The sequence below is a fragment of the Syngnathus scovelli genome, chromosome 17 (genome assembly GCF_024217435.2).
Source record: "Syngnathus scovelli strain Florida chromosome 17, RoL_Ssco_1.2, whole genome shotgun sequence".
Classification (NCBI taxonomy): Eukaryota; Metazoa; Chordata; class Actinopteri; order Syngnathiformes; family Syngnathidae; genus Syngnathus; species Syngnathus scovelli.
The window spans coordinates 11,270,897-11,290,803 of NC_090863.1; the positions used below are offsets into that span (position 1 = coordinate 11,270,897).

The window sequence follows — 19,907 nt, forward strand, 5'->3', positions numbered from 1 at the left end:
GAGTAGAAAGGAGACATATGTACAATACGCACTTGCTGAAATAACTAGAAGGATGCAGTATTTAAAAATCGTTTAATTTATTTATACATATATTTATATATGTACACATTGACTTAGCTATTTTTGTAAAGACAAGAAACACATGAAATTTATTTGTTAGTCACGAGCGGCACAATTGGGACCCTAATATATGTCCAGAGTCAAATTAAATCAATAATAAAAAAAAAAACGCGGCCTTGATTGAGCGCAAACCCGAATAGTGAGACCTATGCTGAGGCAGATTTGGGTCATTTTGCACATATTATCTAAATAGTCAAGACTCTTTAGTGCATTTGTGCTCATGTTTGCTCACCTTAAGTTACTCAAAAGACCTGGCCTTGGTTGATGACCTTTGGCTCCGCAATTTTCCTTAACGATAAAACAGCATACCGACTAACCTGCATGGATTAATACAATTTTTGCAAGCTCCTTTTGGTTATAGGCAAGCGTAACTGGGTTGTGAAGGCTACTCATGGACAATTTGGGCCTAAGTGTCAGTTTAATAGCATTCATGCTAAAATAAAATAAAAATCCCTTTTTGAAATGAATTACCTGCATCTGACGGTAAATAAACCCTCACTTAAAATAGCGTGTAGTGGTTTTTACACAAGGTGTGGCAACTCACGGTCCTTGTTACACATCATACGGTAAATATGATTACAAATGATGATATGCACAAAGCGTACAGGCATAAACAAATGATAAAAAAACGAAGTATGTATATAGTCCAAACATTTTCACCCTAACAGTCCCTTAGTCTTCAATACGGTCCTTTGTACTCCTTCATAGTGTAAACTTTGTGTGGATAGAAATGTAGTGCCACTAATAGCGTGACTTAACGGTGTGTTGACTAATGTTCTGCATGCTGCCCTCTGGTGGCGAGGACTGGGGGTTGTGCTACAGGAACGGGTTGGTTGAGGTACCACCTGAAGGGAATGCTCCGGTAGGGGCTCCTGCCTGGAATCACGAGAGAGGTCACAGGAATGATTAGAGCAGGGAAAAAAAATGCTGACCCTCACTTGACATCTGTTTTCAAATGTGGGAAGTCAAAGGTCATCCATTGACTCATCAATTACTGGGCTAATCAACTTAGTGAAATATGGGAACACTGGGAATAATGTTATGATTGCATTTGTAGCTTCCGTCACAGGGCACAGCGGTAACTTGAGACAAGGCATGCTCACCATGAAGGGGTTATTGGACACGCCAGGACCGGCCATGGGCTGACCGAACGGCGTCATGGAGGGCTTGTTTGGACCATAAACTGGAAATGCAGGGCCTTTTGAGAGAAAGAAGAACATGAACCTTGAACTTTATAAAACCAAACAAATCAATTTTTTTTATTTGCCGTTAATTAAACTGAGGAAGAAGTGAGAAAGGATTAAATCCCAGAAAGCCAAATGACATTCAGAAGCTCACTGAGCCTTGAAGGAGATGTCAAATTTTGGTTGTTGGGCCTTTGGTTCACAAATACAAACTTGAAACTTGAACATTTCAATGGTATTTACCATAAATGTCTTTTAACTGGCACTCAGATTATTAGGGGGTCCTTGAAAAAAATTCTCACCTGTGAGAGGCCCCTGGACCCAAAAAGTTTGAGAACCCTTGATATAAATCAAAGCATTCAATAAAATGACAACCAATATGCAACCTCAAATCACTGCGTAATAGCTGCCACTGTTGTGACTTTAAGTTCTTTGCGTGCAGAAGCGACAATTTCCAAAGCAAATATTCATCATGCTCAGAAAAATCATAATGCCTGAAAAATGCGTGCTTAGGAACTCAATGGCTGGTACTGCGTGGGCAAAAGGGAGTCCAAGGACACGGGGATGCGGGAGGACACTAACCATTGGACTGAGGGTGGTAGGCCCCGGGTTGTGAGTAAGGGATGGGGGCCTGGCCAGGGAATTGTTGCTGGAAGTTTCCGCTGAAACTGGTCGGGAGGCAGTACGAAGACGAATTTCCAAAGCCAGCAGGCATGCTCATAGAGCCAGTACCAAATGAGGCGGCTACAACAGACATACGCAACGAAAACACAACACAAGGAGGAAACAATTCTAAGAACACAGGCAGCTATCTAAGCTTACTTGAACATCTAACTCAGGGGTGGGCAAACGTTTGTGCTCAAGGGCCGCATTTGAATTTGACAGCTGAGGTGTACGTGTACGTTAAATATTGCAATTTATTTTGTCAATTTAATGTAAATGCGCAGCGGGGCTGGATAAAATGGATGTGTTACATGTATTTACTCAGTCCTGACCTAATCACAAAAAGTACCACACAAGGAAAAGATGTCCATGTGTGCTTCAAAGTGCACACACCTGCAGCCGCGGAAGCTCTGCCATTGGCCTGGAAAGGGTTGGTGGCCATCTCGGAGGCAACGGCTGCAGCAACAAAGGGATTTGTGGAAGGCACACCTAAATGGAAGGCTTGATTTTAAAAAGAAAGTCATGAACTGACGTGTGCCCGATTTATTTATTTTTTTTGGGAGAAATCTCAAAATCCAAAATTGCAACCATCCCATCTATAACTCCAAAAAGATTACTATGATTCAAGTCACCTCCAAAGCCGGGCTGCATGCTGGGTAGAACAGGTGCATTCTGGGCTGGAGATGAGCCAAGCACTGGACCAAAAAAACTCCTGTCATGACAAGCCTGTGTTATTGCATGAATTCATATTTCTTTAAGAAGTCACAATGCATCTTTTATTTCTCTTCACAAACACTTGAAACATTTATCTGACTTCCTGTAAACACGACACTCATATCATCATTACCCAAGTCATTTGAAGTATTTTGAACATACTGTAAGCCGAGTTATTATGATTAAAGAGAAAAAAAAAACATTTGTGTGTGAATGAGTGGTGTACTGGCATGTCCGCTAGTCTCTCACCCTTGAACACCGCTGCCTGCAGACGAGCTTAGCTTGTTGTCCAACTCGGCCAGCGCAGCGTAGCGATCCTCTGTGCAGCTCCCGGTTTGGGACTGGATGGGGAGAGCACTTGACCTGGATGGAATTGGCACGCCTCCTCCTGTTTAAATAAGTATTATGGACATTTGTCTGACATGCTATATTTAATCGTGTTATTTAGAAGCTTCAACATTGTCGTCCTAATTAGCTAGACTGCCTAGCGGCTGCACTTATAAATCAACGTATATGAATATAAAAAACAAAACAGGGGGTATGAGTGAATGTGGACAAGCTGGTGGGGATGGAGGGAGGAGGGTACCTGTGGAAAAGGACTTTGAGGGGGGTGACGTGCTCAGATGGGATGGAATTGCAGTGTTTCCAAATGCATCAAAGTTGGCAAAGTTGCTGTCTGTGTTAGCCTGAGTTGCTGCTGCCAACAACAAGGGGAAAATTGGATGATGGGTGAAAGAGTAATGGAATGGAATGATGACAGCATGTACATGAGTCTGGAGTTTTTGGAACATAGGTGGTTCCTTTTTTTTACCTGATTGGTTTGGAAAATGTGCAAAGTTGGCAAAGTTGGTAGAGTTGACAGCCTGGGCGGGTGGGGCAGCAAAAATGTCACCACCCAAGTCCGACAGCAGGTCAAACTTTTTCTCTTGGGCAGTGATGTGAGCCTGGGAGCGGCCCAACCCTGGGGACTGGACATGCGGCACAAACGCTTAAAAATCAGATCGCTAAAGGGTTTGTGGATGGGTTTCGATGTGCTTTTGCTTACTTGACGAAGTGGGGTCTTGTTGAGTTGTAAGGTCTTGAGAGGCTGGACTTCCGGGGTGCTGCCAGTGCTGCTTGCTGAGGAGCCAGAAACAGATGCCTGGACGCAGATGACGGACCTGGCCTGGTCCGGAGGCACGTACCTTCAAATTTACGGGAAAAAAAATTTAAGATTCTCATGACTGAAGATGGGCATTGCAGTTTAAATGTGGTCATCACTGGCAATTTGTTTCTGGTCCATTCAACGTTGAGGCTCTATGTGTTGCCAAATCGTCGTGTCAATTTAATCTGCCCAAGGCCTTCAGAAAACATTTGTGCTGGCTCGTGTAATTCACTATTACAATGTTAAATGTAATAATAATTATCATAAATAATAATAATACATTTTAAAACTAAGCTCCACTAATCAGGGAGATTCTCATTTATTAGCCATTTTTCAGGCCAAAGCAATAAAATGATGACTTTGACACCATGTGGTACAATATTGATATCGTGTTTTGTCCTTAAATCCACCTTGTGCGATGTCAAAAGAGAAAGTTATGTTTCTGTTCTCTCCAGTAGTAGCTGCAAACAACCAAATCATCATTTCATAAGAAAACAATTAACTGACCAACAACCTTAGTTTTGTACCAACAACAACAACAAAAAAGCAAAAAATAAATTCAGGATACCATCTTTTCTTTTCATATTTTTCCTGGAGGAACTCTTTCACTTTCTGCGGCTCCCGGAAATCTGGAACAACTGACGTCCTGTCATCATAGAGGCCCAACCAGATGTGTTTACAGACCTATAGCAGGGTGGATGGTGGAGAGGGGTTTAAAGGAATGACGGGGGTGGGAGGGAGGGAGGGAGGAAAAGAGGGTGATTTGAGTGGGGGTGACCGAGAAGGAGGTGAAACAAAGTAGCAGGGAGGGGGGAGGGGATGACGAGAAATGGAAGGAGGAAAAAAAGCCCAGAGAAGGAATGCCAATAAAGTTGACAAGGCAGAACTAAAAAAAAAAGGCCGAAACATGACTTCAAAATGAAAGCCAGAGAATCATGACTATTCAAAGATGTCTGACAATGTTGTGCAAGTGTGTGTGTTACCTCATTGCTGTGTTTCTGAAGGAACTCAATTTCTTGCTGCGTAAACGTAGTCATAGAAATCGACTTCACTCTGTGTGGAGGGTTCAGCCCTCGCCTATGGAGGGGAGAAGATATTTCTTGAGAGGCCAGATCCAATCCAATGCGTGAGAGAGACCGAGGCAAAGACAAATACCTAAATACAACACCAAACAATTGCGGCATGCATTTACTGCCACTGCATTCCTCGAATTCAAAGCAAAGTCGAACGATCACGAGAAAATCACTCGGAAAGCTTAGCATTCCATTTAATAGATGGGAGTTGAAACATATTTTGGGTTTAAACTAAACTACAATGTGCCACTGATTGATAAATACATAAAGAAAAAAGAAAAATAAACCTGCAGTCCACCACAACATAAAAATAGGAACCAAATTTTGCATTTGGAATTTTGGTTTTCCAGTCCACGTCTACTGCAAATTTGTTTTAAACTACCAGTGGGTGAATTTTCTCGCAAGAAACTATATGACACCACTTATGTGCTCTGTTGGCAAAAAAGTACAGTATAGCATACAAAGACAGGATGCAAAGAAAATTCCAACAGAGGAATCAGTCTACTCATCAGAATTTTTTACAGCTAGTTTGGAAAGGGTTCACCGTGAACAGCATTTTCCGCAAATTCACTAATTACGTTTTGGGTCATTTGATGAGGGCAAGGACAGCTTAAGAAAAATGACAATGCTATGACTGATGTGGACGACGAGATTTCAAAATTGTCAAAACGTTTGCGGATGAGTGACCTCATCAGCCGTAGGTTGAAGTGCATACAAAATTTGCGAGCGATCTGGAGAGTGATTGGGAAGCATAACCAGAGCGGCCAACCTACTTGAAAAACATTTCCTGGACAATTTGTCTGAATTTCCTGTTTTTAACCTTTTATCAAGATACATTATCTATGTATACATTCTAGTCTTGGTGGGGGAAAAAAATGCCTGCGGGAAGGGATTTAAAAACAACACTGGTGGTACTGTACTGGAGAAGTGACGTCAGAGTCCATGCTGAGCAGAGATTATGGTCGGATGTGAGAATGCAACTTTATTCTTCCCTTTTTTCCCCCATAGAATGAGGACAAGGGATTTTAAGTAGATTGCTACAAGGTAGTGTCTTATCTATGACTAGAACTATCATTTTTTTTAGAATCAATACCCTGTCAGATGATCTCATCGATTCATTAGACACCCAATAAACATAATGTGAGAATTTTCCAATGTTAGCCTATTAGCTATATTTGTCCCAGTCCTATTAATCAATTATTTTATTTATTTATTCAAACTTTATTTAACCAGGTCAACGACCGATTGAGATGAAATCTCTTTTACAACAGTGACCTGGCCAAGAGGCAGCATTACACATTTGCTCATTTTTTTCTTATTTTCCAAAACCATGAAAAAAATTATTTGAACAACTTAGGCTAAGCATGTACATCATAGGAATGATGAAGCGCACATAGTACATGCAAGTGAATGGTTAGCCACTCCATCACAGAGTACAGCGTGTTGCTCAACTCAAGTTCATTACGGATGATTTCCCAATACTTTTGTTTTTGGGGGTAAAACGGGAAGTGGCCGACTCATCCACAATGAATGTTGCATAGAACACCAAGGAAACATGTGGGTGTCACTAATTTTGAACTTTCTCTCCCAACATCTGTACTTTCTACTCCTAAATTTTCCACAATAGGCGTTTATGTAGGGTCACATATATTAAAGGTTTATTAGTATTTTTCATAAAGGTGTAGCCCTGACATAAATCTGGTTTGGAGCAATAACAAATAATACTGCCTGGGTAATGCCCCTTTTACATGATCCAAAATCGAAATGCCCACATGTCTTGTTACGTCAGAAAAAGAACTGGCTGCTGTCGCTCCAAAACTGACAACTTTTTAGTCAAAATAAAACTTTTTTTAGTCTTGACTGTTTGGTTCAGAATAAATAGATACGATGATTTTAAGTGTAGAATGTGAGTACTCTGGCCACCTCTGCTACCCATTACGTCGCTTACCATGACCACACCAACAACGCCCATGAGACCGCGTTCCACTAATCCACTTTTTCAGCCTAAATGTACCTTTGAAGACTCCATTCAATTAATTCAATTAGAGCTTCTGCGTAGCCGTACACACAACCACGGCCTGGGACTGAATCAGTCTCAGTGTCCAACCTGTCTCGACTTGATCGCTAGCATACGTGCTAACGGAACCGCCAAGTCAGCCACCGGCGCAGCTCCCCAGCTTCCCCCTTCCCTCCCGGCAAACGCCTCGTCCTCACCGGGCGGACAATATTCATGAAAATCGGACTTACAAGATGCCGGAGCAGGTGGTGCAGACGAAGGAGCCTACTGTCATGTTGACATAGGTCGGGCCGCGTTGATCACAGTCGAAACATTTCCTATTCGCGGGAAGGCTAGTCATTTCCCGGAGCATCTTCAAATGAGTCTCCTCTTGCTTTCGCTTCGCGCTGGTCGCCATGGTGAGATATTCAGGTGGCCGCGGTAGGTGTCTTCGGGGCCGCGTTGGACGGCTGCGGCCGGGCGGGCAGGCAGACAGCCAGTCGGTCGGACGGGCGGGGAGGAAGGAAGGGAGGGAGACAGGCAAGGCGGCAGGCAGGCACCTTGCTGAGCGCTCAAGCAGGAGAGCGACTGACTGATTCTTCTTCTCAGGGCAAAGGCAAGTAAACAAACCGGCTTCACCAATCAGAGCGCCACCAGCAGGACAGAATTAGATCGCAAGTTAGAAAAGAGCAGACATTCTCTCTTTTTATGTATTGGTCCAAAAACTTTACTAAAAATCCCCTCTTAATCGTAACACCAACTAAACATAACTACCCAGAGCCACTTTACATAAAACTCAACTAGATGAGTATTTAAAAAAAACATTTATTTTCTTTGGCACAGATTACAATCTCTTAATTGAAGTCTTTTGGGGGAAAAGAAAATCCACTATCATAATTCAAGTCTGTGGTCTGCGCCTTGGCGGCGAGTACACAACAGGTGCTAGTTGAATCCCTTGCAATGAGACATCCCCTGTCTCTTTTGGCCACCCTGACAGCGATCACACTGGCCTCTTTCATAGCGAGTCACGACTTGCTCTGCCTTTCTTGATAGCTTGATGATGCAGACTTTAAAAAATGGTCACTTTGAATGGCATTTTGCCACTCAGTCAAGAAAAACGATCCCATATAAAACAAGAACCATCAATGCACTATTATTTTCTACCCACATAATCTAGAATCTCTTAAAAGCATGTCAAACAGGAACATTAAAAAAAAAATGGAGTCGTTGCCTTGCAAGACACTAAAAAAAATTAAAAACATCCTGAATATTTTTTGCATGATGGAACAAAATGTGATTTTCACATTATAAAACGAGGCACAACCTTTTGTTTAGATAAAAAAAAAATATCTACAGCAAATGCGAGAGGTCCAAACAACTCCCATTCACGTTTGCCGGCTTCATTTCAATTTTGGTTTCTTTCTCTTGCTGCTTCCACAGTCAGCAGCTTCCACAGGCTGGAGGAGGACAGAACGAATAATTGTTAGGAGAGACCAATTAATGCACAATTGTTCAGTTTCAGCTAAATTATACTGTTTCTATTCTACACATAGAAGCAGAGCATTTTCGCCACAAATAGTGAAAGTTAGCAAGTAATTAATTAGCGGTTGCCCCAAAAGGTTTGTAATGGAAGCTGCAAAACATTTTAAAGAAAATCTCTGGCCAGATCTCAAATCAATAAATCTGTGCCAGACCCCCCCCCCCCCCCCACCGAAAAAAATAAAAGGAAAATCATAAGGTTCACCTGCTCCCTCTTTCTAAGAACTCTGAAAAAGTCATCCATCCGAGTTTGCCTGCAGTTTCCCGCTGCAGTCGTCTTTTCCCTTTCCTTCCGCTTACTCTCCCGAATCTGTCGGAATCTCTCCATGCGATGACGGACTCGTTGCTCCCTAAAAACATGGATCCAGACATTGAGTGACTATTTTTTGAAAAAAAAAGAGAGAATACTACCACACCTGACGTATGTACTCTGGCAGAGAAACCCAACCAAGGCTTCTTCGTCAGGTTCAGTCCACATAAACTCAGGTACTTCTGCGTTTGGTGTTTCCAAAAATAACTTCTGCGCTTCTTTGTATTTCCAGTTATCTGGTACAGGGTGGGTCTGTGGTGCAGCAAGGAATGAACATTTGAGAAAAAAACTCATACAGCACAGCTTAGTTGACAAGTTCGCACCTTTGTGTTGATGTGCAAAACGACATTTTCGATAGTGCGGTACTTCTGGATGAGACTCAGCGCTCTCTTTGGACCAAAGCCGACTATCTTGTCGCAGTAGTCGCATCCCAGCAAGATGCAAAGGTCAACAAACTAGGAACACAAAAGAAGTCCTTGATGAATCTTAAATGGCGCACTGGAAGCTTAAAGAACCTTGACTTAATTATTTTGAAAAAAACAGCACTGTAGTGTATATAAACATAGTAAAAGAAAATGTAAATAATTTTATAAAGCTGGAAATACTGTTGCATTTGCGTGATGATTCATTGCTGGTATATCTGAAGCTTGCATAGAATTTACTTTTTTGTTGGCAACACAAATCCCAAAAAATAATTTTAAAATAATGCTTACCTCTTTGTGAGTTAGTTGGAGTTTCTCCAACAACTTCGGTAAAGAATATTCCACAATGTCACTGTGAATATGAAAAAAAACAATGGTAAATACAATATAGTATGACCCCAATAGCTAGCTAAAACTTTTTTTTTTTTTTTTTTAGAAGATATTGTGAAATTTAAAAACATTGTGCGTGCTCCCACTTTATTTTAGAGGGATCACTATACTGGTTAATTTTGCATTAGTGGAAATGTTATATAACAAAGATTGAAGACTTATTTTTTTTTTAAGTTTAGTTACAAAAACGCTGATGACTCTAATTAAAAATACAGAGATAGATGATAACAGCAAATGAAATCAGGCCGTTTGTCCCTCTGTACCTGTCTTTTTTGGCATTCATATGACGAATCACAACATGCGCTCCAAATGGCAACGTGTCCATGTCTTCTGATGCCACAGCTTCCGCGCTCCCCCGTTTCACCAGCCAAGCGCAAAAGGCTTCAGCATCTCCTGGAGCCTGCAACAAGCCAACATGAAGGGGAAAAAAATGCCTTCAGTGAAAAGAATCCAGAGGTAAATAAAATAATAATAATTAAAAAAAATTCAATTTTGATGATCATACCTGGATCACAGGTACACCCAGCAGCTTCAGGAGTTGGAAACAATCTTTTGTTTGAAGTGATGCTGGATGGAAAGAACATGATGACATCATCATTACGCATGGACGTCCCAAATATTGTAATAATAATAAGAAGAATAAAACAAATGTTAGAATTTAGGTTATAGCTGCATGCTCCTGTGTGTGTGTGTATAGGTGCTTGGAAAGATGTTTTTGTACCTGTGCCCAAATGGTTGGGGGAGCTCCAACCTGCTGCCTCTGCTCGTTTCTGAAGCTGGAAGAAAATCATGAATAGATCACACAACTTTCTCACAGAACCAATTGTCAGTTATTACAACCCGTAAACAGAAATGTTTAAATTACCTTCCAAATTCATATTCAATTTTCAACGGTCACAGTTTCTGTGTAACTTACAGCAGCCATCTTTTCTTCCGGGGGTCTTCCATCAAACACAAACACAGGCTTTATATCATGTTCCAGGAAGGTGAGTGTCCGAAAGAGGAGACCGGTCAGCGGGCTGCACACATCACAAACATGCAGCCAACCATGTCATTGCATGATTTAATTTAAAATTGAAGCAAATCATTTTCAATTACATTATTTTTCCAGTTTGCATGATCTTGTGTCTCAAGGGACTTACTTGAGTGATGGTGTTGCGGTACGGAACTGGTTTATGACAATTGATGTATCCATGGCAATTACCTTCCCTGTGGAGTGAGCACAAACTCAAAAGCATTAATGACGTTAATATCCATTATTAACTTGCCCTTTTCTAAACTTTTAAATGTCCAGATCTTCACTTTTTCAGTACATTTTGTGCAACTTGCTGAGCTGAAATACATGACAGGTGTTTGATCCATCAGACTTTCCAAGGAAGTCCAGTTCTGTGCCTTTCTGTGACAGTTTACAAATTCAATTTTTTTTTCCAAGTACAATACTTTTGACAGTTTATTCTAACTCCATAATGATGAAAGATAAACACAGTGGTCACCAAACAACGAATCTGACAAAATTAGCAATAGGAGTAATTGTAAAAATTATTAAAATTAATCAGAGAATCAGATTTTGCTTTTGAATTGTGGTTCAACAGAATTGTCATGATTTTTTTAATTATGAATTACGGCACCAGTCTGCACTCAACGCAAGGTAAAGGGGTCGGGCTAGGTTAGCATGTGGCTAACAACAATGGCGAAATCGTGCCAAAGAAAAACGAGCCAAAACGAAAAGATGAAAAATAGTGACTATTTACCTGTGTAGTCACCAATATACTTGTGGGAAATTGCGCCGGGAGCTTCGAATCGGATCAAATCTGCTAGTTTTGTGATCCCCATCCCCGCACTGTCAACAGCTATGACGTCACTTCTGCTAATGCCAGGAAAACATTCAATACAAAAACCAAACTTTTTTTTGTTTATGGTTTATTTTGATTTTGTTCTCCTGAAATTAGAGGGATTACATGTATCTTCGCTTTACGGCGGAGTTTTGTTCCTCTGGTCAGCGATTTAACTCCATTATATACGTCAAATCTTAAGGCGTCGACGCATTATATTAAAATTAAATTTGTATTTAGGCTTTTTTCACTTCGAAATTTTGTCATTGTAAACAGAGGATTCCTGGTACACACGGTCCGTCTAGTAATAATAATTTCAAACATTTGGGTACAAAGTTGGACAAAAAAAACCTAAATGACAATTACGTCAATTTATTAAAGCAAAAATAATTTAACAACGAAAGTATTGAGGTTTAAAAAAACATCTATGACACACAGATAAGAAAAAAATACCCTCAATATTAATAGATCTGCAATAAATACATAATTAAATACATTGATATCTAGATTTTCCACATCCAGAAACACACCATTACAGAAACAACAGCTCTATGACTAGTCTATTTAAAAAAATAAAAATAAAAGGTAGCATCTATCCATGTTGTGGGAAAAAAGTTTTGAAAGCAAGTTCCAACAACTCAAGAGAATGTGTTACATTGCACCCATGAACAGGTTATGTAATTACCAAAAACATTTAACAAAAAAATAATTACCTCATCGTTAACAATTCCCTATTTCACTACTGTACATGGATGTTTGGGTAAAAGAGAACTCACCGAACATTCAACATACTACATCTTATGGCATCCTTATTTTAGCATTATATTACGGGGGTCGACCCGGGGGTCAACCCAGGGGTCAACCCGGAGGTCAAACCACCCCCCCTGCTTATTTTGACACTTTAAGAGCATTTATTTACTGACCTCTGGTCTGGGTTCCCAAAGCATCTGTTGCCAAAGTAAAATCTTACCTTGTTTTCTATTTTTGGCAATGATTTCATTAAAAAAAAAAAAAAAATCACCAGTGAAATATAGTTTTTTTTGACTGAACAGTGTAAATGACTTGCAAAGAAGAAGTAACACGTATGGTAAAACTACTTCACATGTACGTATCACTGGGCAAAAGGAGATTCAAATATTTCTACTTGGATGCATGCAGCATAATCACACTTTCCCCACTTAAAAAAATAATATGAACCTGAAAACACAAAGCAAAAGCAGCGCTGGTGTTGGACGCACATTGTGAAATATGAATTTCAAGAATTTCCCATAAAGTGTGGGATGGAATGCAGTTGATTTCTGTGGTTGCCTTTAGAGGTTTAAAGTGAATCTCTAAATTGACATTAATAAGATATCACTTTGGCTCCATTAGTTTTGGGTGACGCTTTCATCTTATTTTTTTTTTAGCGGCGGAACCAAACCCAGGTGTTGATCAGCCAGAATGCAACAGTGGCAGAATACAAGACCACCTCTCGCTTGGAGCGTTCCTTATTTTCTTCCTCCAGCATTTGTAGACGGCGATTTAGCTTCACAATCTGAAAGATTTGACAAATTGAAATTGTGCACATGCACGTTTTTGTAAATAGTGTATATTAGAGACATGACATGTACTACAAGATGAGAAAAATTAAACCTACTTGTCGGCGCAACGAAGAGGCATCTACTAAACCTGACTCATCAGGATTCATATCCAAGGCAAGGTCCAGGTGTGTCCTGTGCAATGAAGACCAAAGATGGGGGGGGGGGGGAAGAAAAAACAAAACATTAGTTAGTCACTCTCAAACCCAACACACAAGCATTGAAACAACAGCAGAGCAAACAGCAGAAAAAAAAAACAGGTCACCTGCGGTGGCTGTCGTCTAGGAGTTCAAGGACCTGCTGGTAGGCCCGGCGTGTCGTGGACTGGATGTAAGCCAGGAAGCCTGCCGCTGTGAATAAGTTAACATTTGCGTCCTCCGGGGAGCACAGAGGGGGACACATGCGGACTAGGGGGGCAGAAGGTGAGGGTGTTGCACTGTAAAGAGAGGAACATTTTTAAAGTCATTAAGAGAATAATAGGCGGTAAAAGACTCATGTAGTATAGAAAAGAATATCCTCACCTTACGTCACCTCTGATAATCTGACTGCTATGGCGAGCAGATATGAATTCACCGGCACTGCGTTCCTTTCGTGATCGAGAATGAACCTGGCAATGAGAAAATCGTGTGTTTCACAACTTTTAAAAAAACTAAATACAAATGTTATGGTTCCATTGTGGAACAATAAAAAAAAAATCTCTCTTTAAATGAGGATAATTATGAAGAACCATTAAGTTATGTACACGATTGGCTTTACCTGGCCAAAAAAACGACTTACTGCTTGACTGGGGTCTCTCTTGTTTATTTGATCCGTTTCCAAGGAGTCCAGTGGCTGTTCTGACAGCGTGAGAACACGTGGCGGAGCTTTCATGTCCAGGAGCTCCATGGCAGGAATGGACTGAATCAAATCCAAGTCTCTAGGACAAGAGAACTGAGGATCCCCATCATCACCTGTGCAGAAAATGGAAAGAAGAGAGTCCGAAAATCAAGAGTCACTCATATTACGGCAACATAGACACCAAGAGACTGGAGGAGTCACAGAAAATCATAGTGTGAATCATGTCAGACCTCACCTGCTACGACAATTCTGTCAGGAACCTGCATCAGAGTTGGATGGGTGTGCAGGAGTTGCTGCAGTGGCAGAGAACCACTTTGATTTTCCGGGGCAACCTTGAGGATCTCCGGGATGCGCATCCGCTGGCTGATCCCCTCCGTGTACTCCAACTCATAATGGATACGGTTGATCTCCGCCGCCTCGGCGGGGGGTGAGGTGTACGACGGCCCACTCATGCAGCCTGTGGAGGAAAATGGAAACTGTATTTGAGTACATTTTTCAGGTATCGACACCAAGTGACGTTATGAGATGTTACAAAACTTCTCGTGCTTCGTGCATTTAACATCAAATTTATTCAGTCACAAGACTAATATAAGTTACTTTTGGCCTCGATAATTACAAGAGGTGCTCAATGTTGTGGTCATTAGCTTCTAGACATGTGTAGGGCAAACTACTTTTTGGGTAAGGGTGGTCAAAGTGCCCAATGGTGCATTGATGCACATAGCTAAATAAATGCAGTACAAAATTTAAATATTTTTTTGCAATTTTTATTTTAATGACGTCTGTGTTCATTATTTTTGGCTGAATTGGTATCTCATAGTCTCATTCTGCAGAGCTAACCATAAATAGTATATACGTACATGTATTTTTTAACAGATCAACAATTGCGATACAAACAATATAACGAGCACGAGAGCTCATCCCATTAATGCAAACGTTAAGAACATAGCTATTAAATATTTGGCACGATAAAAACTATTTCACGTCTTTATGCATCAAATTACATAACGCTACATACTGTATCGGAGAGGCTAAGCTGTTGGCAGACATGACATCGACAAGCTTAGACGTCCAGAAACCAAAAGGACACATTAATATTAATTATGACTAAGATATCGGAAGATGAATGATTGAATGAATATCATTAACAAACGATGTTGTTTACCCATCGATCGCAGTTATGGCAAGCGATCAGTCACTTGCGCTGACGGGCGAGCCAAAGCGTCGGCTTTACGAGCCTTTTGACTCGACTTAAGCCCTACGACGACTTACCTTTTGTAGTTGATGCAGGAGATTTAATTACTCATTGATCAACTGGATAGCAGCTCGTCTCGAAATGCTAGGAAGCGTATGTAACCCGGAGTGTAACACCGGAACAGAAAGGAAACGAAACGAACGCCCTTTCTAAATGGTCACGTCGGAGTGCTTGATAATCTTGTAGGCTTTGCGCGCCGGGGCGGAGCTGGAGCTGGTGGATAAAGAAAATAAAATAAAAACATTATAAAATAACATTTACAATCCTATTTCCATCTTTTGTGAATACTTTTTAATGGGAAAAAATGTTTATTTAAAAAATCACCGTAAAAACACATTCATATTCCTAGCTGGCACTTTGTATGTCGTTTTTTTTTATATCAGAATTTTACATTTTTGTAACCTGTAATTTTTTAAACCTCTTTAAATTGGGGGGGGGGGGGGACACAAATTTATTCTGATAAAATTTTTACTGAAAAACTGAATTTGTTATATCGTTACAATGTTTTTCCCCAATTGGAAATCAGCAGTTTTTAATGACTTTGGCAATTAGGGGTACACATGTTAATCGCTCCCTAGTAATGAGACAAAAGTTAACTGAATAAATTTATAGTAATATCCAATTTACTACATTACAATCGCCTACAATTCCCAGAATTCCAGTGGCTTTAGCCACGGTCGCGCATGCGTCCTCGTCAGAGCCATTATTTTGTCCTCAAGCTGTTGAACAACAGGGCTTCGTGAAATGAATTAAAAATACCAAACGCGGGAGGGCTACTTTTCTGATCGCCCACCGCAACGGACATTTATGGAGTGTCTCATCCGTTAACTTGGCGTGTCGCAGGGCTGTTGGCTCCCAGGGTGGGCTTGGAGGCTCCGAAGACGGTGCTCGGAGTGACAGCCCCGTCAAAAGAAGCAGTAGGCTGCCTCCTCTTTATCTTGTTGGCTAGCCACCTAAGCTAGCTTCCTAGACAGCGACGAGGGGAAGGAAGGGAACAAAAGGGTACATTTTTAAAAACCACATTCATCACCCCGGAAAGAGTGAACATTCAACCTGAAGAAGAGATGGCACACCTACGAGACATGCAAAATCAGGTACATCCATGCTGTGGTGTATATTCAATTTCAGACACAAAAGAAAAGACTTTCATTATTAGCTGGGTGGTTGTGCGATGACGAAACCCGTTTAGTATTTTTCCAACATTTCCTGTTAAGCAAAGGCACATATTTTAAATAAGAAAATATCTCACGGTACACCACACAACAAAAAGTAGATATACCGGTTATTGTACTTTCTGCCATCTAGTGGAAGGGTATTTTATTGTAATGCCTGTGTCAACGCTTACATAGAGAAATAAACAAAGATTTGTCGTAAATAAATTATATTTGGATCAATTTTTTTTCCCATTTACTTTTTTTTTTTTTTTTCTCGACACATTGTAGGTTGGGAATCACATTTCTAATGTGAAGTCCCTACGTTATACATAAGTACATATATATTTATTATTTACTTTCATTTAACTTTTCAATGGCAGTAAACACCTAAAAAAAAGTAAATGAGTAGGGCAGTGAAAGTGTGAGTCCCTTTTTAGAACACCCAGTGTACTTTACTGGAATATTTATGCTGTCATTGGACCAGAACTCCAGGTTGGATCCTGAAGAGTACTTCACCAAGCAAGAGCGCATTGGGAAGGGTTCCTTTGGGGAGGTCTACAAAGGCATCAACAACCGCACCAAGGAGGTGGTGGCCATAAAAATCATCGACCTCGAAGAGGCGGAGGATGAGATCGAAGACATTCAGCAGGAAATCACAGTACTGAGCCAGTGTGACAGTCCCTATGTGACCAAGTATTATGGCTCGTACCTCAAGGTGAGATCAAATTGCGTATCCCTCCACGTGAATGCTTTGAGACATCCATTCTCTCTTTTGTCTACCAGGGGACCAAGCTGTGGATTATCATGGAGTATTTAGGCGGAGGATCTGCTCTGGATCTGGTAATGTCCTGCACCTTTCACACATTCCCAAAATGGAAAAGTAAAACCGTTTTGTTCCTAAACAGCTGCGTCCAGGACCTCTCGAAGAGACGTACATTGCCACGATACTGCGGGAAATCCTGAAGGGGCTGGAATATTTGCACTCGGAAAGGAAAATTCACAGAGACATTAAAGGTTAGAAAAACAACACATTGACACATTTATCGACTTTAATGAGGCTGTTTATGAAAGAGAGCTGACCTGCAGGTTCAGCGGCGGACCACCCTAACTAACACCCTGTTTCTCCCTTCGCTTTCTCCAGCTGCCAATGTGCTGTTGTCCGAACAGGGCGAAGTGAAGCTGGCTGATTTCGGGGTGGCGGGACAGTTGACTGACACTCAGATTAAGAGGAACACCTTTGTGGGCACACCTTTTTGGATGGCGCCCGAAGTCATCAAGCAGTCGGCATATGACTTCAAGGTGAGCCAGCGCTTTAAGTCAGCAGGTCCCAATTTTGTTAACTGTTTTCCGTTAAATTATATATTTTTTTTCTTCATATCACTGTTATTTGAACTAGGGTGTGTAGACTTTTATAGCCACTTTACGTGTAAATTCCTTTTGCACCATTAACTTTGATTCATTTGACCCCTTTTGTCAGGCTGACATTTGGTCGCTCGGAATCACAGCCATCGAGCTGGCCAAAGGCGAACCCCCCAACTCAGATTTACACCCCATGAGGGTCCTCTTTCTTATTCCCAAAAACACTCCCCCTACCCTGGAAGGATCTTACAGCAAACCTTTTAAAGAGTTCGTGGAGGCTTGTCTAAATAAAGACCCTCGTTTTGTGAGTAACACACATTTTTTATAATAAACGCACTCACGCATTCTTTTGTAAGGAAGTAAAAAGTCGTCAAATGGTTCTGCTGACAAAATTCTCTCTGACTAAACTGTTTGCCGCCTTTCTGCCTCAGAGGCCGACAGCCAAAGAGCTGCTGAAGCACAAGTTCATCACGCGCTACACCAAGAAAACGTCCTACCTGACTGAACTGATCGATCGCTACCGCCGCTGGAAGTCCGAGGGTCACGGGGAGGAGTCCAGCTCGGACGACTCTGACATGTGAGTCTTTGTTGCAGCTTTGTCGAGCTCACCTGATTATTGGCCGTGCTTGAGTCATCCCGCTGGCACTGCCATGACTCATTATAGAGCTGAGATAAGAAGAAGATGTGACAGTCAGCAATCCGCTGCAATTAACATGCGCAACACTTTTATAAATGTTCGGGAAGTTGAGGCCATTTTCAGATCTCTCGTTTGTTTCTGCAGGGATCCTGATAGCGATGTGGATTCATGCCCCATGTGGACCTTCCCCACAGTCAGACCAAACTCTTTGAATAAGTTGCAGAAGGGCTACACACATACTGACTCAGAGGCAAGACACAAATTTACATATGTAAACTAAATAAGTACAAAAAATAAAATCTGTTTTTGTTGATTGATATTTTCTTGTTCTTCCAGTCAGGAGATTCAATGAAAAGGCAACCCAAGTCACAGTGCTTGTCAGCTTTGGTCACACCCATCTTCAGAGAGGTACGTACGTCTCATCAACTTTTTGGGACCCCATTAGGGACCTGGAGAGAGCAGAATTTTTACCTTGGGCCGGCCAGATAAGAGTCCAGATTCAACCTTTGCAGGCCACCATAACTTGGATGACAATCTAGTCCACAAATTGTAGATTATAGTATGTCATAGGTAGCAAAGCACATAAACAAAATGGCAGTCATGGCATTTCATTCATTTCAATGGGGAAAAACTAATCTCATATACAAGTAAATAAAGTTACAAGCTTGGTCATGGAAACGAATTAAACTCCCAAGTCAAGGTATCAATGCACCTGAGATTGCACATTTTCTCGATTCCCTCCGTCCTCAGTTAAAAGAGAAGCGGCGAGCGAGTGGCGGCGGAGTGGGCGCCATCGAAGAGTTGGAGAACGCCTTTAACCTGGCAGAGGAATCCTGTCCGGGCATCTCCGACCGCCTTGTCACCCACATGATGGAGAGAGTGTGCAGGTAGACCGTCAACATCCACCATCTCATAGGAACCGCTGATGTTCTAAACGTGCTGCTCTGTCTTCCCTCAGGTTTTCTTTAAACGGCAACACCACGCCATCTTCACGATGAATGTTTAACCCCACCCAACAAATCAGACAACGACCTCAGCAGCCCCCCCGACCCCCCGTTCTGCTTTTACAACCTACCCAATCCTCATCCCTTCCCCCAGAGATCTTTTATGTAGTTATTAAATATTTTTACAATGTTTCTTTGAGAGCGGAGAGTATTTAAGACAAAAAAGAAGTTAGCACGTCGGGTATACCTGGTAGACTGAAACGGTGTAATAAATTCAGTGAAAAAAAGAAATGACTTCTCTCATCAATTTTCAATGTGCATACTGCACAAATAACAAACAAATGTTTGGTGTTCTAGCATAATTGCATAAGTCATTTTGAAGTCACTCTCAGAAAAAAAATACCATGAAAAGTAGAATGGCAAAAAAAGTGTATTACAATCTGACATCACAGTTATAGGGTCAAATACCAAAGGGCCGAAGTCACACAATACTCACTTGGGGCTCCTTTTTTATTCCCTTTCAGGCTCTGTTGCAAGTTGAATGGATTCTACAGGAGTGGCGGGACTCTGTAAAATATCTTAGAATAAATTGTTATTCTGGTCCATCAATATAGTATCTTCAAACCATTTTATTCATTTCATCAAATAACTTTATGCTTGTCTTTACACAGTCAGCACAAATCATGTGTTGTTTGTAATAAATAAATATAAATATCTGTTCGTAGTTCTAGTGCACTATTCCGAGTTGGAAAACTTAGAC

The 19,907-nt window shown here is 41.2% G+C and overlaps 4 protein-coding genes across 7 annotated transcripts; 1 reads left to right on the plus strand and 3 right to left on the minus strand.

Moving 5' to 3' along the window:
- Positions 1 to 53: 53 nt before the first annotated feature.
- On the minus strand, positions 54 to 7,487 carry agfg1b (ArfGAP with FG repeats 1b). Of its 4 annotated transcripts, none has more exons than XM_049748376.2 (12): positions 7,146 to 7,486; positions 4,809 to 4,902; positions 4,394 to 4,509; positions 3,727 to 3,865; positions 3,493 to 3,649; positions 3,268 to 3,378; positions 2,931 to 3,069; positions 2,600 to 2,679; positions 2,361 to 2,456; positions 1,887 to 2,048; positions 1,224 to 1,318; positions 54 to 996 (listed from the first exon to the last, which is right to left on the minus strand). In XM_049748376.2, the coding sequence occupies exons 1-12, from the start codon at positions 7,310 to 7,312 to the stop codon at positions 937 to 939; spliced, it is 1,416 nt and encodes a 471-aa protein (XP_049604333.1). In that variant the 5' UTR covers positions 7,313 to 7,486; the 3' UTR covers positions 54 to 936. The 4 variants fall into 4 exon arrangements, with proteins under 4 accessions (XP_049604333.1, XP_049604334.1, XP_049604336.1 ...); XM_049748377.2 differs by having other exon boundaries at positions 3,268 to 3,375; positions 7,146 to 7,485; XM_049748379.2 differs by lacking the exon at positions 1,887 to 2,048 and having other exon boundaries at positions 7,146 to 7,487.
- A 212-nt stretch (positions 7,488 to 7,699) lies between these two features.
- zgc:110269 (probable flap endonuclease 1 homolog) lies at positions 7,700 to 11,449 on the minus strand. The gene is made up of 11 exons (XM_049748381.1): positions 11,307 to 11,449; positions 10,698 to 10,764; positions 10,472 to 10,574; positions 10,277 to 10,331; positions 10,061 to 10,122; positions 9,819 to 9,955; positions 9,457 to 9,517; positions 9,067 to 9,198; positions 8,850 to 8,995; positions 8,639 to 8,783; positions 7,700 to 8,351 (listed from the first exon to the last, which is right to left on the minus strand). Exons 1-11 carry the CDS (start codon positions 11,386 to 11,388, stop codon positions 8,295 to 8,297), a joined length of 1,047 nt encoding a protein of 348 aa, XP_049604338.1. The 5' UTR covers positions 11,389 to 11,449; the 3' UTR covers positions 7,700 to 8,294.
- A 1,270-nt stretch (positions 11,450 to 12,719) lies between these two features.
- Positions 12,720 to 15,232, minus strand: LOC125985478 (mitochondrial fission factor homolog A). Its single transcript, XM_049748383.2, has 7 exons — positions 15,071 to 15,232; positions 14,037 to 14,258; positions 13,742 to 13,914; positions 13,486 to 13,571; positions 13,230 to 13,400; positions 13,024 to 13,099; positions 12,720 to 12,921 (listed from the first exon to the last, which is right to left on the minus strand). Exons 2-7 carry the CDS (start codon positions 14,251 to 14,253, stop codon positions 12,790 to 12,792), a joined length of 855 nt encoding a protein of 284 aa, XP_049604340.1. The 5' UTR covers positions 14,254 to 14,258; positions 15,071 to 15,232; the 3' UTR covers positions 12,720 to 12,789.
- A 504-nt stretch (positions 15,233 to 15,736) lies between these two features.
- On the plus strand, positions 15,737 to 19,438 carry LOC125985476 (serine/threonine-protein kinase 25). The gene is made up of 11 exons (XM_049748380.2): positions 15,737 to 16,147; positions 16,692 to 16,922; positions 16,991 to 17,047; positions 17,113 to 17,221; positions 17,349 to 17,506; positions 17,685 to 17,870; positions 17,998 to 18,143; positions 18,348 to 18,453; positions 18,540 to 18,611; positions 18,954 to 19,090; positions 19,162 to 19,438. The coding sequence occupies exons 1-11, from the start codon at positions 16,118 to 16,120 to the stop codon at positions 19,199 to 19,201; spliced, it is 1,272 nt and encodes a 423-aa protein (XP_049604337.1). The 5' UTR covers positions 15,737 to 16,117; the 3' UTR covers positions 19,202 to 19,438.
- The last annotated feature ends 469 nt before the right edge of the window (positions 19,439 to 19,907 follow it).

What these genes read in the sequence shown, in the direction of transcription:
- agfg1b (XM_049748376.2), bottom strand. Translation starts at nt 7,312, where the DNA reads ATGGCGACCAGCGCGAAGCGAAAGCAAGAGGAGACTCATTTGAAGATG. An exon ending in ACATTTTCCAAACCAATCAG is followed by an intron (nt 3,379 to 3,492) that starts GTAAAAAAAAGG and finishes TGTTGTTGGCAG; the next exon opens with CAGCAACTCAGGCTAACACA. An exon ending in CATGCAGCCCGGCTTTGGAG is followed by an intron (nt 2,457 to 2,599) that starts GTGACTTGAATC and finishes CCTTCCATTTAG; the next exon opens with GTGTGCCTTCCACAAATCCC.
- LOC125985476 (XM_049748380.2), top strand. Translation starts at nt 16,118, where the DNA reads ATGGCACACCTACGAGACATGCAAAATCAG. An exon ending in TAAATAAAGACCCTCGTTTT is followed by an intron (nt 17,871 to 17,997) that starts GTGAGTAACACA and finishes TTTCTGCCTCAG; the next exon opens with AGGCCGACAGCCAAAGAGCT. An exon ending in ACACACATACTGACTCAGAG is followed by an intron (nt 18,454 to 18,539) that starts GCAAGACACAAA and finishes TTGTTCTTCCAG; the next exon opens with TCAGGAGATTCAATGAAAAG.
- zgc:110269 (XM_049748381.1), bottom strand. Translation starts at nt 11,388, where the DNA reads ATGGGGATCACAAAACTAGCAGATTTGATCCGATTCGAAGCTCCCGGC. An exon ending in GTATATTGGTGACTACACAG is followed by an intron (nt 10,765 to 11,306) that starts GTAAATAGTCAC and finishes CTCACTCCACAG; the next exon opens with GGAAGGTAATTGCCATGGAT. An exon ending in CCCCAACCATTTGGGCACAG is followed by an intron (nt 10,123 to 10,276) that starts GTACAAAAACAT and finishes CTTTCCATCCAG; the next exon opens with CATCACTTCAAACAAAAGAT.
- LOC125985478 (XM_049748383.2), bottom strand. Translation starts at nt 14,253, where the DNA reads ATGAGTGGGCCGTCGTACACCTCACCCCCCGCCGAGGCGGCGGAGATC. An exon ending in ATTATCAGAGGTGACGTAAG is followed by an intron (nt 13,401 to 13,485) that starts GTGAGGATATTC and finishes CTCTCTTTACAG; the next exon opens with TGCAACACCCTCACCTTCTG. An exon ending in CTAGACGACAGCCACCGCAG is followed by an intron (nt 13,100 to 13,229) that starts GTGACCTGTTTT and finishes TTCATTGCACAG; the next exon opens with GACACACCTGGACCTTGCCT.